The sequence below is a fragment of the Xyrauchen texanus genome, chromosome 8 (genome assembly GCF_025860055.1).
Source record: "Xyrauchen texanus isolate HMW12.3.18 chromosome 8, RBS_HiC_50CHRs, whole genome shotgun sequence".
Taxonomy (NCBI): Eukaryota; Metazoa; Chordata; class Actinopteri; order Cypriniformes; family Catostomidae; genus Xyrauchen; species Xyrauchen texanus.
Window position 1 is genome coordinate 6,223,818 of NC_068283.1, and position 18,907 is coordinate 6,242,724.

The 18,907-nt window shown below is 37.5% G+C and overlaps 1 protein-coding gene across 1 annotated transcript in view; it reads right to left on the minus strand.

Annotated features, from left to right (window-relative positions):
- The window catches only part of LOC127648066 (alpha-1,6-mannosylglycoprotein 6-beta-N-acetylglucosaminyltransferase B-like), a 206,345-nt gene that overhangs the window by 144,089 nt on the left and 43,349 nt on the right, over positions 1-18,907 (minus strand). The window contains 5 exon segments of the mRNA XM_052132658.1: positions 7-55; positions 863-942; positions 7,378-7,393; positions 9,061-9,072; positions 9,369-9,492. Of these exon segments, the coding sequence (XP_051988618.1) occupies positions 7-55; positions 863-942; positions 7,378-7,393; positions 9,061-9,072; positions 9,369-9,492 (281 nt within the window).

An 18,907-nucleotide genomic window follows, 5' to 3' on the forward strand; every position in this document is an offset into this window, starting at 1 on the left:
CCCTACCCTAAACCTTAAACCTAAGCTTAACTGATAGTGTCATAAAAGTGTATGTGAGGTTAATGTGCAATTGCTGAAGCAACCAAATCATTTTGTGCTGCTTTTATGACACTTTAAGCTCACATGTCAATGACATTGTTTGGTTGGACTTGTACCCAGTCTTTTGCGTTGCAAGTACATCACTCTATCAGTTGGCCTACCTTGCAACCTAGCTATGCTAGAATAAGCTTGTAAATATAGTTAATAATAATAATACATTTTATTTATAATGCCCTTTTCTAGTATCTAAAGCACTACAAACGGATGACAATAAAACAAATAAAGTACAAAAGTACATTAATACAGTCCCCAACAATAGATAATTCTAAACAATACAACAGAACTAATAAATACAATAAAATATGAGTCATCTCAATCTTTAAAAGCAATTTTAGGTTTTTAAAAACGATTTAAAACTGTCTAATGTTGGAGCATCTCTAACAGCAGTGCATTCAATTCCATAATCTAGGTGCAGCAACTGAAAAAGCTCTCTCACCCATAGATTTGAGTCTACAAGGACGAGAAGGCATGTAAAGGGTAACTAAGTCACAGATATGAGAAGGGGCCATTCCCTGCACAGTATTGTAAGTTAGAATGAGAGTTTTAAAATCAATACGTGACTGAACAGGAAGCAAGAGACTTAAGCAAAAGTCTCCATTTGCCCACTTTTTGTCTCATTGTTTTAAGGAGCAACTGAGATATTAAAGAGATTTCATATGTGATGTTTCTTTTTAACAAGATGCCTAACAAAATAGAGCTTCATTCTGCAGCCAAACAAAAGTGGTAAGAGAAAGATTCACCTCTGCCTGGGATGTTAGTCTTCTTCAGAATCTGCTCCATTCGTACAGCCATGTCGGACACATTCTGGGCAATGGCCTGGATCCGCTCCACCAGGCCTACCGGCTGGAACCTGGAAACGTGAACACAAGCGAGAGAGAGAGAGAGAGAGAGAGAGAGAGAGAGAGAGAGAGAGAGAGAGAGAGAGAGAGAGAGAGAGAGAGAGAGAGAGAGAGAGAGAGAGAGAGAGAGAGAGAGAGAGAAATGATGTCCATGATCGGTTTTATTAAGGGAAATTCTGCCATCATTTACTAGATCATTGAATTTTCAGACCAATCTGTTCCTCCTGCAAAGCTATCGTTAAAATTCCAGAGACCTGAAATATAGAACCAGATTTTTTTGTGAAAGTTTTATTGACCTTTTTTGTCCTTTTTGTAGCTTTGCATTATAAATCACCATCCACTTCCATTGTATAGAAAAGAGCAGCTCAGACATTCTGCCTAATATCTGAGTATATTGTGACACAACATACATTTTTGGGTGAAGTAATACTTTAAATATGCGTTACGGAAAAAGGAGCAAGCCATATCTGTGACTAATAAATACACAAATACTAATTTCTGTTCATACACGTCAGAATTTGAAAGGTGCCTACATGTACTTTATTACAACTTAGATAAGGCACATATTTAAAAATTACAAAAATCTAAAGCTGGATACTAACATCATTTTGTTCTGTAGCCTGTATCAAAACAGATTTCTCTCCATTTTTGTGGCGTTGCAGTGTTTAACACCCCTGAATATTGTGATTACCCATTGGACAAGCTAATTGTCTAAAATATGTCTTGAGCATGAAAATGTGGTGCCTCAACTGACACCATTTACATGTTCAAAAAATTAAAATGACGTTCAGCACGTTCAGGCTGGGCCATCTGGATAAAAAGACATTACTGCAATTAACATCGGTAGGAAGCTAATTTCCTTGCTTTTCACTGCATAGAAATGATGATAGACTCTAAAGTTCACAGATCAGACATGAGTTACCAGTACATCTGTATGTATGTATACTATATGTATGCATATGTATGTATATGTATGTGTATATATATATATATATATATATATATATATATATATATATATATATATACAGTGAGGAAAATAAGTATTTGAACACCCTGCTATTTTGCAAGTTCTCCCACTTGGAAATCATGGAGGGTCTGAAATTGTCATCGTAGGTGCATGTCCACTGTGAGAGACATAATCTAAAAAAAAAAATCCAGAAATCACAATGTATGATTTTTTAACTATTTATTTGTATGATACAGCTGCAAATAAGTATTTGAACACCTGTCTATCAGCTAGAATTCTGACCCTCAAAGACCTGTTAGTCTGCCTTTAAAATGTCCACCTCCACTCCATTTATTATCCTAAATTAGATGCACCTGTTTGAGGTCGTTAGCTGCATAAAGACACCTGTCCACCCCATACAATCAGTAAGAATCCAAATACTAACATGGCCAAGACCAAAGAGCTGTCCAAAGACACTAGAGACAAAATTGTACACCTCCACGAGGCTGGAAAGGGCTACGGGGAAATTGCCAAGCAGCTTGGTGAAAAAAGGTCCACTGTTGGAGTAATCATTAGAAAATGGAAGAAGCTAAACATGACTGTCAATCTCCCTCGGACTGGGGCTCCATGCAAGATCTCACCTCGTGGGGTCTCAGTGATCCTAAGAAAGGTGAGAAATCAGCCCAGAACTACACGGGAGGAGCTGGTCAATGACCTGAAAAGAGCTGGGACCACCGTTTCCAAGGTTACTGTTGGTAATACACTAAGACGTCATGGTTTGAAATCATGCATGGCACGGAAGGTTCCTCTGCTTAAACCAGCACATGTCAAGGCCCGTCTTAAGTTTGCCAATGACCATTTGGATGATCCAGAGGAGTCATGGGAGAAAGTCATGTGGTCAGATGAGACCAAAATAGAACTTTTTGGTCATAATTCCACTAACCGTGTTTGGAGGAAGAAGAATGATGAGTACCATCCCAAGAACACCATCCCTACTGTGAAGCATGGGGGTGGTAGCATCATGCTTTGGGGGTGTTTTTCTGCACATGGGACAGGGCGACTGCATTGTATTAAGGAGAGGATGACTGGGGCCATGTATTGCGAGATTTTGGGGAACAACCTCCTTCCCTCAGTTAGAGCATTGAAGATGGGTCGAGGCTGGGTCTTCCAACATGACAATGACCCGAAGCACACAGCCAGGATAACCAAGGAGTGGCTCTGTAAGAAGCATATCAAGGTTCTGGCGTGGCCTAGCCAGTCTCCAGACCTAAACCCAATAGAGAATCTTTGGAGGGAGCTCAAACTCCGTGTTTCTCAGCGACAGCCCAGAAACCTGACTGATCTAGAGAAGATCTGTGTGGAGGAGTGGGCCAAAATCCCTCCTGCAGTGTGTGCAAACCTGGTGAAAAACTACAGGAAACGTTTGACCTCTGTAATTGCAAACAAAGGCTACTGTACCAAATATTAACATTGATTTTCTCAGGTGTTCAAATACTTATTTGCAGCTGTATCATACAAATAAATAGTTAAAAAATCATACATTGTGATTTCTGGATTTTTTTTTTAGATTATGTCTCTCACAGTGGACATGCACCTACGATGACAATTTCAGACCCCTCCATGATTTCTAAGTGGGAGAACTTGCAAAATAGCAGGGTGTTCAAATACTTATTTTCCTCACTGTATATATATATATATATATATATATATATACACAGTACATATCCTGCTCCTGCTCCTGCACACTGCTGCTTGACACTACTGATTTAGAGTGCGGCTCGGCTCGAACAAAAGGTAGGGATATATTACCGTGAAATGTGTGTTATGGTGGCTCATGTTAAACGGCCTCAGTCTCTGGATACACACAGAAAAACGCTCTCTATTAATGCGCCGAGATACACTAGAGTGATTGCTTCATTAGTTTTGGGAATGTAAACTGTAATAGGCAACTAGGTAATGCAAATAATAACAGAATGTGCTTTTGCACTTTAAATTTCACCACCTTCCATAAACTCTACTGAGGGTTTTTGTGCTGTTGCGCTCGTTCGTGTGGACACACACGTACACATACTGTACAGATTCACGTCTCAGTTATAAGCATGATCTTGTTACAATCAATATATATTTAAACATTAGCTGTTGTTTACATCTTTTCACAAGCAGCGCAGCCACAGAATGAGAACCAATCACTTAGGAGGAAGCACAACAGGTGTGTGTATAAGAATACAGGAATCTTGAGATAAGATGTAAAAATAGCAAATGGAATGCAAGAATGCATAATGTGAGAACTGGACACATTGACAAACTCAATTCAAATAAAGATTGCTGCCAACTGTAGGCTTGTTCAATGATATAAGAATTAAACAAGCAATAGGGTCTTTCTCACTGGTGGTACTAAAGCCCGTTTTAGGTACTTTTCCCCAGGACTAGTGCTTTTTGTCACTTTTGCACCTATGGAACTATAGTACCTAAAAGCCGTTTTAGGGGCCTTTTTTAAATCCTACTCTGGGGTTGGTACTTTTGGGGTGTATAGGGACTGTGGGACTGTGGGATGTGCTGCAGCCTGTGATTGGACAAAAAACCTTCATTCAGAAAGGAGAGGAGCTTTACAGCTGCCATAGTAAACAACTAGCTGCTAGCCTGCTACTCAGTGGATTGCGCTCATTTTTCAATTCCCTTAACAGAAATAACGAATACAGTTTAAGTCAGAAGTTTCAATTCACTTAGGTTTAAGTCATTAAAGTTAAAGCCCAGTCACAAATGGGTCTTCCAAATAGACAATGACCCCAAGCATACCTCCAAAATTGTGGCAAAATGGCTAAAGGACAATAAAGTTGAGGTACTGGAGTGGCCATCACAAAGCCCTGACCTCAATCCGATTTGTGGGTAGAACTGAAAAAGCATGTGTGAGCAAGGAGGCCCACAAACCTGACTCAGTTACACCAGTTCAGTCTGGACGAATGGGCCAAAATTCCAGCAACTTATAGTGAGAAGCTTGTGGAAGGATGCCCAAAACATTTGACCCAAGTTAAACAATTTAAAGGCAATGCTACCAAATACTACCAAAGTTACTTAGGGAAAAGTACCAGGAATATAGGAGGGAAAGGGCCAAGTATATGGAGTTCTTACCCTATTTTTTATATTGTCTAATCAATGATCTGGGGTGACAGGAAAGCTGAAAGGGTTTCCCTCTACATCAGACTTCGGTGTTCCCCCGACGCATTTGAGCACATGCGCACTCTTCAAAAACATATAAATGCCACTTATGCGTTAACCTAAATGCATAAAAGCCATGTTCTTCTACAGAAACCATGTGTGATAAAGCACATTCTCTGAAAAGTCTTTATTCCCTTAAATGTCTGCATTCGTGTTTACGTGACATTTCAGAATGCCATTTTCTGCAAAACCCCGGAATAAGTTGTTTTCTTAAATGCATCTAAACATGTTGAAAGTGTTGACAGAATGAAAGATATACAGTATATGGAATGAAAGATTTAGAAGCCTCAGCAACGTGGAATGATGTCCATACAGCAAACTAACAAAGAACTCTGTTTCCAACCACTTGTAAAGAACTGTAGTTTCAACCACACAACTTTGCGATGCTGTTTGTGAATGTTGGTTGGAACTACGGTTTCGGGAAACACCAAATCATTCAACTATGTTGGTAATGATGGAACTTGCGACCATATTAGACCATAGACCATATTTCTTAGGCTAACTATGCTTTTGAGAAATGCACCCCTGGTTGGTTTGGTTAATGACCTAGAACTCTTTTGAATACCACTAAGGTTAAAAAGGCGCTATATAAATGCTGACCATTTATTGGTCAGCCTGTTTGAGTACTCAGCCTTAAATACAATGGGGTCCAAATGCCTGAAACCACTAGTGAAAATGCTTACATTTTGCATTTTTCTTGTATAATACAACTTTTTCATTACAAATTATATTATCAGCATAAACATTTTAGTGAAATGGTGAAGTTAAAAATGTATTTCTTGGTATTTTATATTTTCCTTTTGCTTTAATGTCATGCAATCAAGCTGGCCTGATGATCCATGTTTTTCAACATGATTTGAGCATTTTCCAAAGAGCATCTTGTGTGCTTCAGTGGAAGCAAGGACATTTTGTACAAATAATGTAACATTGTCAATGTCACAAATTTGCCTACATTTGATAAGTGACCTAGAAATGTCAGATCTCTGACTTTAGGACTACATTTTACTTGGAATTCCAACTCATATTTTTGAGTACAATCAAAGTTATAATTTTATTTGCATTATTTGTCATCACTAAACAAGATTATTTAAATAAAAACTCAATAGAGTTTTAGCTCAGGTGCCCCATAAGACTTTAAAAACCTCTTTCAAAAAGACAAGAAAATCTCTTTCATCAAGCCCAGGAAATGCTATGCCTTCTTCGCTTCATACCGAGAGTTTGATTTCTTCATAATACTGTTCGCATGAACCGCTGCAAACTCACGCCCTGCAGCTACATTAGAGAAATGCAGAAGTGAACGACTCCGCTCCACGAGCAACTCTGTCACTAACAATAAATGTCACCTCCACACAGCACAGAGGTGAATGCTCAAAGGCGAAGGCTAAACAGCACGTCTGAACCCTGACTATTCTGACTTCACACCCAAAGAGCATAGAGTTTACGAAGAGCTGTCACATGCATTTTACTTAGTTAGATTTTTTAGCCACTGCCTGAGATTTTCTTTAAGGTACAAGAGGCTGTTTTATATTGTGAATATTAATACATAATACATTTATGATTTGCACAAATGCTTATTATAATGCTATTTTTTAAGTAATTAAGTAAATTCATTAAACGCCATCCTTCCATTAGAAATAATAGTCCCTGAGATGTTAACAGTAACAGAACATTGCTATGAAACAAAAATTATGATCAGCCATGGTGAAAATTAAGGGGGAAAATTATGGGGGGTTCTCTATTCGTGTGATTTTCTAAAACCTGATTGGAATCAGAGCTGATCAAATCAGAGCGAGTTGTGTTGACATTGAGTCTGTACTATCATTCAGTGTGTGGGTTTTATTGACGTCTTGGGCTTGTCTCTCACTCCATAATCGCTTGGATTACTGCTACACTAAAGTTGAAAAATAGAGATAAACTAATGCAACAGACAGAGTTGCATTTGCTGCACTTCCAAGCTGAAAGGAGACATAAACTTTCAACATGATGGGGGATGGTTTCTGTGTCCGTGTCATAATAAGAGTTCCCAAAGAAATTACAAGAATGAAACAGGCATCCTCCATGTTTTCTCTCCGACAACAAAACACTTGTACGTGAATGAAATAGTCATAGGATATTTCCGATAGCATGTAAAAGCAACATCACTCTGCAAAAACTTGGAAAGGATGACTACCACACAGCAGCTGATAAACAGTTAATAACTGAGTTAAACTAAAAACGTAATCTTTACTGTTCATCACTGCTTTCGAGTTGCGGCAGATGCAGGTAAACACACACGCTCGGCACTCTCTCTCTCTCTCTCTCTCTCTCTCTATCACATATCTCCTTGCTGCTCCAATAACTTGTAAGAAACAGCCCAAGCCATTGTTACTAGTTCTGAAGTGACGCTTTTGAATTAGTAACAGAGTCGCATCTTTCGAACTAACAACAGCAGATCCTGATCTGTGGTGTAATAGTAGTTCTATCAGGAAGACACGCAGGCTTGGGTGAAGTTTAAGATGCCATTTATTTGATAGATGTAGAACAGAAAGTAATGTCTCTCTCTTTGGCGTAGGCCTACCCCCGTGCGGGACGGGGCTCAACTTGTGGTGGTGGGGTGGTGGAGGTTGCAGTGTTAGCACACAGAAACAGCAATGTGATAGATTGTGAGCGGACTTATAAAGCAATGGCTTGCATGCGATTGGCTAGGAATTACCCAGTTAATGATGTGATGATGTACAGCTGCTAGTCTTCCCGTTAGAACTACGCTGTGCTTCCATTTACACATACAAGTATGTTTTTGGGACAGTCCTTAGTTTTTCCTTAGTTAATAATTTACTTGTCAGTTGAATTGTTGTATTAAACCAATATCACACTCGCAAGTCATGCTGTTAGCACGCCTGCGAAAGCTATAACAGCACTCTTGCTTGCGTGATATTGCTTTGGTAGTCAAAAATATCAGCCAATCTCTAACTCTTAAATACTTTGTCCAATTACAGTTTTTTTGTGTATCACGGACAAATGTAAAAAAAAAATTAGAAATAAAAATACAAATTTGGTGACTCTAGTGAAACATAAATTACATACTTCTGTTTTAAACCATCATATGCTGGGTTTCCATCCAAATATTTTTATGTGCATTTTGAAATTTCGCATAAGAAATCCTGAATGGAAACGCTCAATATGCAAATAAACTCAAAATTCGCTTACATTTTAATGCACTAGGAGGAGGTGGATTTTCTAGAGTTTCGCAATATGCATTAAGGTGATGAAACAGTTTATTCGCAAAACGATGAAGTGTTTTGGCTATTCGTTCACGTGTTCTAAGTGTGTGCGATAGCTTGATGTGACTGGCCCAACAAAAGGACAAACCTTGGCACACAATTCTTTGAATATAGCTCTTGACATTCATAAGTGTTTAACCAACAGATGGTCATTAAAGTGGGTATTCACAATCTGCCAGAACAGATTTGAGTGTGGGTGCTCCCAGGTATGGGGATGCTGGCGGCCTGTGGGCATAGCATCCATTTCAGCCCTCATTATATAAGATATTACACTTACTCTGTGGCATCTTTTGGCAGCATTTAATAAAATGAGGTACAAATGCTCCAATCCTGCTAATAAAAATCTCCCCAAAGCAAAAAGGTAATTCAGCTGCTCCATCATGATTCATGACAAGGCGCCTCCCTCAAGATGATGTGCATGACGTAGTGGATGGAAACACGCAACCATTCATATTTTAAAATTTTAGGAAATTAGCTTAAAAAATTTGATGGAAACCCAGCTTTAGAAATTCAAAGTTGACAATATATTTTTATTTGCCTCAAACTGTTATTTGCCCTTAACTGAGGCATGTGGGTGTTTTTATCTTCTGGGATTAGTTGATGTCTGAAGTTATCACACAAAGTAAATCCCTGAGATAAGCAACCCTCTGAACTTCTGATGTGCCGGGCATCTGTTTCCATGGAGACAGATGAAAACTCTGGGAAGTGTCTCAACTCATCAGAAAGTACTTTACTCTGTCTCTGTGATGAGTAATATTTAGACAGTTGCTGCCTTCAAGTCCTCTTGTGAATATCTTTCATACAAGCTCAGAAGTCGTAATTACGATATAATGTGCATTCAAAATGAAGAAAAATGGACATGCTGGACAATTTGATTTTTCTTTCTCTCTTTTGTAAGTTTTTGACAAAGACAGGAAGCTTTTTTAGTGCTAATGCAACAAAATAAAGAGCAAATAATGATGATTTTGAATGAGAATGTTGCACCTTTGGAGAGTAGAGCTCAACTCCTCCAGTCTTTGGGACTCACTGATGTTGCTCAGTTTCGATAGGGTGTCAATCCTCTTCATGATAATCTCCAACATATCGCTGATCTTTCTCAGAACCCCACGAGACTCTAGACCGCCCAACACTGTCAAACAAATAAATCAATGCAAGTCAGTTAGGGCAGATACAATAAGCAACATTGTATGCATACACTCAATAAAGAGCCTGCTTAAAATACCAGCATTGCTGGTCACCATTGGTGTGCTGGTGTCCTTAAGTCTTAACTACCTTAAAGGAATAGTGAAACCAAACATCAAAATGTGCAAACATGCAAACACTAGACTTTCTTTCTCTTTCTTTCTTTCTTTCTTTTCTTTCTTTCTTTCTTACTCACAGGTGTTCACTTTACATTAATGTACACATTCATTGCTTACTAATGTTCATAACTCTTTAATAAATATTTCATAGGTGTCCACTTTACATTAAAGGGATAGTTCACCCAAAAATGACAATTCTCTCATTATTTACTCACCCTCATGATATCCCATGTGTGTATGACTTTCTTTCTAAAGCAACACAAACACATTTGATATGAAAAAAATCAATATTTAAGTACTTTTTTTTTTTTTTACTCAAAAAAAAATCATCCTTCTGGTTAGCAGCGGTATGTGCGTGAAGTAATTGCATTTGCATTTGAGACACAAGAACTAAGGAACAGGTGTCACATCCGGAAGAACAGCGCTGTTTACAAGTGAGTAGGAGGTACGCTGTACAGTAGCTTGCTTGGTTTTGGTTTAGATCTGATTTATTTGTTTCTTTTCTCCCAGTGGTGCCATGCAACGCAAAAACGTTGCACGAGAGATGCATGATCTCCAGCCTCTCGTGAAGCTTACCGGAAGCATTAGATTATAGTTAAAAAGTACTTAAATATTGATATTTTTCGCACCAAATGTGATCATATCGCTTTAGAAGACATTACTGTAACCACTGCAGTCGTATCGATGACATTTATGCTGACTATCTGTGATTTATGGAGCTTCAAAAGAGAAATCTCCATACACTTGCATTTTAAGGACCTACTGAGCTAAGATATTTGTCACTTTTTGTCACTCAAATGTGTTCTGGTGAAGAAAAAAGGTCATACACACCTGGGATATCATGAGGGTGAATAAATAATGACAGAATTAAAATCTTTGGGTGAACTATTCCTTTAAGGAACTCTTCCATAGGTTGATAAGTATTTCATTGGTAACTGTCCACATGGTTGTCCATTTTGCATTAAGAAACCCTTTTGGAGACAACAAAGATTGATAAATGAATGCTCATAGAAGAGACAATTAAATAAAAATGAATGGATGTTTATGATAAAGAATGGATAAATCAGAATTGTCATACACTGAAAAAAAGGAAAGCAGCTTTATTGAAAATACTAAACCAGCACACTTATAATCAGCTTAATACGTATATATTTGAGATGGGAATGTAATTATAATGCGTAAAGTCAACTGAAATTCGACACAGTCATCAATAATTGATATTGCTTTGCTATTAAATGTTCAAATGAATTCAGACTTCTATAACGGATAGTGTTAACTCAACATGATTTTTACTGCTTGCTTAACCTAAAATAGGTTAATGCAACACAATTCTTTTGTATTTGGTCTCTCAACTTAACAGAATTGTGTAAAATCTATTTACATTTACGGATATTCCAATTGTGTTGGGACTATGTGGATAGTATTTGTTGCATTATTGTAGATTTGTACATTAATGCAACCATGGCACATAATACTTTGAATATAGTATTGTATGCAAAATGAGAGACTTGAAAGTAATTAATATTCTGTTATATTCGGATTTAGATGAGTTTCTATAATGTTGAATATTTGTACCATTACGTAGAAGAGTGGAGTTAATGGTTAGGCTGGGGATGGTTTGTAAACTCTCTGCAGCACCCATTGTCATACACTATAAAAATATACAGTATAATATTATGTAATGTTTTTCTTTGCTAGTTAGCACCAAGCGAGGTTTTAATGGAGGCATTTGAACAGATAACATTTAAGTTAGGTTAACTCTTGATTTATAATACATTTTCAGATAAGTTATTAATGAACCCCCTTTTAAATCCTTTGCCATGGGAACCTCAATGTAAAGTGTTACCAATATAATAACATTACTTTCCTGATTGCGTAATTGGACAAAGTATTCACATTACTAATTACTTTACTTTTTAGCTACTTTCTAATATATATATTTTTTAAGATATAGCTTCTCTGTTTAAAGAATAGAAACTGTAATGTATTGTAATGTTATTATAATGTAATAATGCAATTTGTTTATTATTGCACACAAGTTACACACCACATGTTTCTCCCTAGCAATGACTGGTCAGGGGGTGCAGACACCCTTCACAAGTAACAAAAACAGAAACAGATTTACATATTAAAATAATTTAATGTTTTAAATGTATTCTACAGTATATCATTATTATTATATTCAAAATAATTTTAGAAATGTGTGTAAACCAAGTAATGCACTGACAAGTAACTCTTTATGTAAGTACTATAATATAACATTACATAAATAATCATTTAAAATGTACTGTGTAATACTCCTTTTTGACTAAAAAGTAATTAGGTTACAGTAACATATTACATGTTACTAGATTACGCCCAACACAGTTTGCAACCAAATTAGACTAAATAATGCGATCATTTAAATTTTGGGATGAAATTGTACTTGGTCAACCAGCTTCACCAGATAAGTTTTGCTGGTAAGCATCATGGCTATACTCGTTCACCAGTTAGTCCAGCACCAAACCAGCGTGGACCAGTTTTGAAATCTATCTTGGCCAAAGCCGGTCTTTTCAGCAGGGGAGAATCACAATACAGAGACAAAACAGTGACACAATCTCCTCTTGGGCTGTTCAGTCTTCTAAAAAACACCCAGAAACAGTAGACTATATACATAGAGCCTAAATGAAGACAGAACTTAAATGTGCTAAAATATTAGTTGCATTTACACATAATACAAATAAACAGACTGAGGCTTTTATTCAACATTTCAAAAGCCTCTCATTAGCAGAGCCACTCTCTCCACATCATCAGTGGTAATGCAGCCTACTTCATCTCTCATAACTCAAGAAAAGACACAAACAGCACACAACAGGAAGGGGACCAATTAGGCTTACAGTCAGGTTTAATTTCAGTGCTCAGTGAGCTGGTTTCTGGTGGAAGGCGAGAGTGTATATCTCTCACCTGACCAATTAAACAGAACATAGCTAGAACTGTGAGGTCCTTAGGTCTCAAGAACTTTCCACTCTGACATTCTCTGCTCTCGCTCACTACAGAGATATACTGAAGTGAAGGCTTCTTACTGACGATCAAGGCTAAAAGAATATATCTTTTAAAGCAGTTTTTTTTTTTTTTTTTATCCAGATAAAGGTGCCTGGGGCTGTTTCTCCTTAGAGCAGCTTTTCATTTAAGATCTGGATTTGTGTGGAGCAAAGCTTTTCAACTAGTTCCTTAATAGGGATTATTCAGATGAAAATGCATGGGGAGCCAAAAGATGTATTCTGATACAAGAAGATCTCAGCACTTCATTGTAAGTAACATGTAGTTAAAGGAATAGTTCACCCTAAAATGAAAATTATCTCGTTAGTTTTGCATCCTCATGCTTTTCCAAACCTGTAGGAAGTCCTTTCTTTCATAAAAACTAATACAAAAGTTGAAACAAGTGATGACAATTTTCATTTTTGAGGGAAGAATTTATTTGGCATATTACTTATAATAAAATGATATGATCTTACTCTGAAATGTATTTCTCTATTTCTTAAAAACAAAAAAATAGTATGTTCTGCAGAGCAAACATGAGAACACCCTCAACTAACAAAAAAAATACAAATTTAAATAATCATTTAGAGGTTCAGACGTGACGCGATGCGAGGATGGGTGTGAATGCGAGCTCTGCGCACTTTGCTATTTTTAATACCTTTTATTGTGAGATTCGATACACTCTGTTCCATAACTGTTCTAGGAGGACAATATGCCAAAGAATTCAAAATCCTCAGGCTCTGGAGACACTTATGTGCTCAAGCTGACACCACTGAGCAGGCCGCTGGCCTGGGAGTCGATTCGTTTGTAGAGATGCAGAAAATGTGGTGAGAGATGCTGAACATGTCGGAAAATGCTGATGAAGGTCATTGCTACCTTGGAGGATCTTGCTGTGATATGTTGATCGATCACTGCCATGGAAGTGAAGTTTACTGTGAAGTTTACAGATGTGGTCACAAGAGTGGGGAACATCAAGAAATGGATCGATTATCTGGAGTCATTGGAGAGGGAATTATCTGTGTGGAATGTGCATGGGTTGGGGCACACCATAAAATGAAGGTTATTTCTTTTCTTAAATATAAGAAATATGATATAGTGTTTCTTCAAGAAATGCACCTTTCAATGCAGGAAGCTGAAAAATTTGGAAAGATATGGGGCATTTTTTTATAGTGCTGGCTCAAGTAAGAGCAGGGTAGTCATTACACTGATAAGTAAACATCTACAATTAAAATGTTTCAAACAGAGTAAAGATAAATTAGGAAAAGTCATTATTGTTTTAGCTGAAATTCATAATGCGTATGTTGGCTTATATTTATGCACCTAACGTTGATGATCAGGGCTTTTTTTATAGATCCTAAACGGATGATGCAGGCCACTGGCACCCCTCATGATATAATATTGGGAGGAGACTTTAATCTTTTGATGGACTCAGTCCTTGATCATAGTGAAGCAAAAGTGTGCAAGCCCCCTAGAGCAACATTGACGCTTCACAGGATGTGTAAAAATCTTGGTCTTACAGATATTTGGAGACTTTTTAACCCATCTGTTAGGAACTATACATTTCTTTCATCAGTCTTTAAGATTTACTCTAGAATAGATTTTTTTTAATAGCTAAGTCCCTATTAAAAAATACATATACATTTTAGTCTCAGATCACACCCTGGTGTGTTTAAAGGTGTTGCCACATATGAAGAAAAGGAAATCATGTAGTTGGCACTTGGGCCCACTTGCAAAATCCTGAATTCCAAAAAATGCTAAGACTGAAATCAATGTCTATATGGAGACCAACTGGTCCTCAGTATCCTCTGTGGGTGTGGCTTGGGAGGCACTTAAGGCGATTCTTAGGGGCCGGATTATACAGTATGCCACTTTCACCAAACAATTCAAAGCACAAGAACTTGTGGAATTTGAAGAGAAATATTAAAAGTGCAGAGGCAGAGCTGAAGCACAGAATGTCGTCTAATTGCTTAATTTTTTTCCAATCAATTTTAACATGGACGAACTGCTTAACATTTGGCAGCACATACCAGACAATGTTTTCCCAATTTTGGACTATTCTGACATTTTGCTGGACATTTTTCTCAGAGGCGCAGCTTTGTTGATAAAGCACGCTATTAGATGTGAGCGAGGGAAGTGAGCCATCATGCTGGCAGTGCGGCTTTCGAACAGCACTGCTGAGTATTAATTTAATGAATCTCCGCTCTCAACCTAACAAAACAAACAAACTACATCTCCTCACCAGTACAAACAAGGACTTTTCAAACTCTGTTGCCTTGTGCTCCACAGAAACCTGGCTGAGTAAAGCCATTCCAGACAGGATTGCATCGCGGATTTATCAGGAAAAACGAGAGGCAATGGAACATGCTTTTACATCAATGAAAGTTGGTATACAGATGTAACAATGATAAAGAAGATGTGCTGTCCTAATTTGGAAGTGCTCTTTACCAACTGTAAGCATTTCTACTCGTCGCGGGAGATCTCCTTGTTTATTCTGGTGAGTGTGTACATCCTGCCACAAGCAGGCGTGACACAGACATGGAGCAACAATTCCTGGATTTACTTATTATTATTCTCTGCGATTTTAACAAATCCAACCTCACCCGTGAACTGCCAAAATACAGACAGCACATTACATGCCCCACAGCTTTGTGACACTCTGATCACTGTATGGTTCATCTTTTTCCAGCCTACAGGCAGAAACATAAATCATTTAAACCTGTAGTAAAGACTGTAAAAAGATGGACTAATGAAGAAGAGCTGGAACTACAAGTCTGCTTTGACTGCACTGATTGGAGTGTTTTTAAAGCTGCAGACACCAATCTGGACAAGATCACATATACTGTAACATTGTATATCAGTTTCTGTGAGGATATATGCATTCCTACTAGGACTTATTTAACATTCAACAGCAAAAAACCATGCTTTACAACAAAACTCGATGGCTGGCTCACTGGTGCATTCATAACAACCTGGAGCTCAACATGTTCAAAACAGTGGAGATGATTGTGGACTTTAGGGGGAACACCACAACATAGACCCCGCTCACAATTCTAAACCGCATTGTGGCAGCAGTGGAGTCATTCGGATTCTTGGGCACTACCATCTCACAGGACCTGAAGTGTGAAAACGGCTCAGCAGAGGTTGTACTTTGCCAGTTGAGGAAGATCAACCTGCAACAGGCGCTGCTAATCCAGTTCTACTCAGCAGTCATTGAATCTGTTCTCTGCACTTTAATAACTGTCTGGTTTGGTTTAGCTACAAAATCAGACATCAGAAGACTACAAAGGACATTTTGGACTGCTGAGCGGATTATTGGCTGCCCCCTGCCCTCTCTTCAACAACTGTAGACTTCCAGAGTGAAGAAAAGGGCTGGAAAATTCACTCTGGATTCCACTCACCTTTTTGAACTGTTGACTTCTGGCCAGCACTACAGAGCTCTAAGCACCAGAACAGTTTTTTTTCCCTTGGGCTATCCATCTCATGAACAGTTAAATCTGCCCCATTGTGCAATAATTACATGCAATACACAGCTGTGTCAATTATATGTATTAACATATCCTACCTCTTCTGCATTACACTCCCTTGCACTGTTTATAACAGATTTGTATTTGTACATTTTACTTAAATATATATTGTGTCTTACTGTGTATTTCTATATACAGTACTGTGCAAAAGTTTTAGGCACTTGTGAAAAACTTTCAAATAAATAATGTCAATTAATGTCATACAGAGTCCAGTAAACAGAAAAATAATCGATATTTGGTGTGAACACTTTTGCATTCAAAACAGCACCAATTCTCCTACTTACACCTAGACACAGAAGTTGGTTGTTGGCAGATAGGATGTTCCGAGCTTATTCTGATGTTATAATTTGTTATGAACACTACAGACTCTGAACAAACAATATGTCAGTTTAACACTTGAGGCAGGGAGAATAATGTAAGCTCTCCGTTCTACGAAAGTTTGGTTTTCTTAAAATAATATTTTTTATTGTATATTTTTCTTTTTGTGCTTTTACCAATACACATTTTTCCAAAGCCGCTTTACAGAAAATCAGCTATAATGTCTGTAACGTCGCAAAAATTTGAATAACACTCCTGGAAACATAATATACAATTTGATTTAAAAAAAAAAAAAAGTAGGGCTGGAAAATGTCTGCAATATTTTTTATTTTTTTTTGTGTAACGCACAAAAAGAATTAATGCAATTTATGCAGTATCGTTTATTTTTTTTACCAGTGCATGCTTATTCATCACATGTAATGCAATTCCCAGGCATAATAAACACGGATCGGATTTACTGTAAGGAGAATGATTCTTTATCCGCAAGCGGGTGAGTGATATGGGCAGGCTGCTGTATATCTTCACATTGCGTGAAAACACTCATTGACTTTCATTTAAACCCGTTTCAAAAGTGGAACTACACAAGAGGGACCCAGTGTGTGCAGAGACTGCAAAGGACCTGGACGTTCAGCAAGCTGCAGAAAGGTATATTATAGAGACTTAACGACTTCCAGAGAAGATAATAGTTTTGAGATATTAAACTTCAACAAATTAAACTGATAATAATTGTAATAATAATGCATTGTCAATGTACACTTTATTTTCTCTGAAATTGTGTAATTATTTGAGAAGAAATAAAGGAAAACTGTTTTCTCTTAAATTTTATATATATATTTTTTGTATGTTTATTAGGGGCTCCTAGTTACAAATCAAAAAGTGAAATGGAATATGCACACAGCAGTCATGCTCGGGTCTCAGGAGGTTACGTTTTATAGATTTAAAATGTGTGGTCACATTCCTTACCAAACTGTAAAGGGCATCCATGCTAAAAATAAATAAATGAAAAAAAGAAATACACACACACACACACACACACATACACACACACTGTTTAAACCAGCCTAAGATTGTTTACTTGATTTAGCTGGTTTAAGATTGGTTTAGTTGGTCACCCAGCATACCTAAGCTGGTGTTCAGCTGCTCAAAATCCCTCTAACAGTGCTAACTGCTAAACTACACCTTTATGCAGATGATACTGTGATATATTCAGTTGCCCCTTCACTGAACCAAGCTATAAATTACCTTCAGTTAGCCTTCAAACAGCTACAAACTTCATTTTATGGCCTCAAGTTAGTGCTAAATACTAAGAAAACCAAATCTATGACGTTTTCAAGGGCTCGTTCCCAATCCCAAGATAATATAACTATTAATACACTAACTGGGGACTTAATCGAAAATGTCTCATCATATAAGTATTTAGGTTTTTTGCTGGACAACAAACTTTCTTTTAAAGTTCATGTTGAAAAGCTTGTAAAAAAGCTGAAACTAAGGCTGGGGTTTTACTTTAGGAATAAGGCTTGTTTTAATCTGTTAGCTAGAAAAAAACTCGTGCAGGCTACTTTTTTGAGTGTTTTGGACTATGGTGATGTTGTCTACATGCATACTGCCTCTAATACTCTCCACGTTTTAGATTCGGTGTATCATAGTGCTCTACGCTTTTTAACTAACTCTGGTTTCCGTGACTCATCATTGTACGCTGTATGAACTGGTAGGCTGGTCGTCATTAAGTCTACGTAGACAACTTCATTTGCATATTTTCCTATACAAGGCCATGTTGGGTAAATTGCCGGCATATCTATGTAATCTCCTGATGAAGAATTCCAGCAGTTTTCATCTCCGATCCACGAGGTGGCTTTCTTACCAGGTTCCAAGGGTTTTTACTGAGCTGGGAAAAAAGCCTTCTCTTACTTTGCGCCATGGTCTTGGAATAACTTGCAAAATTTGCTACATCTAACTGATCTAGTCCCATTAAATGAATTTAAGGCCATGTTAAAATGCCATATAACTCAAAAATGTAACTGCCATATGTGACCTGTTCCTTTCTATGTGTGATGCTTGTTTGTTTGTTGACTATGTTGTATTTTGTATTTAAATTGTAACTGGTGTGCCATCTTGGCCAGGTCTCCCTCGAAAAAGAGACTTCAGTCTCAAGGGACTTCCTGGTTAAATAAAGGTTAAAAAAAAAAAAAAAAAAAAAAAACAGTAAAACAGACCTGCAAATCTGAATTGTGGAAACCACTTGACCAACAAATCACCTTATGCTGGTATAATCTGTTTTGCCCCCACTCCAGCAGGGATATAAGGCGGAAAAGGATGCACAGATGCACACTGCTAAAATCCTGTTTTCTAATCTTGCGAATACTAATCTTGCAAATTTTAATCT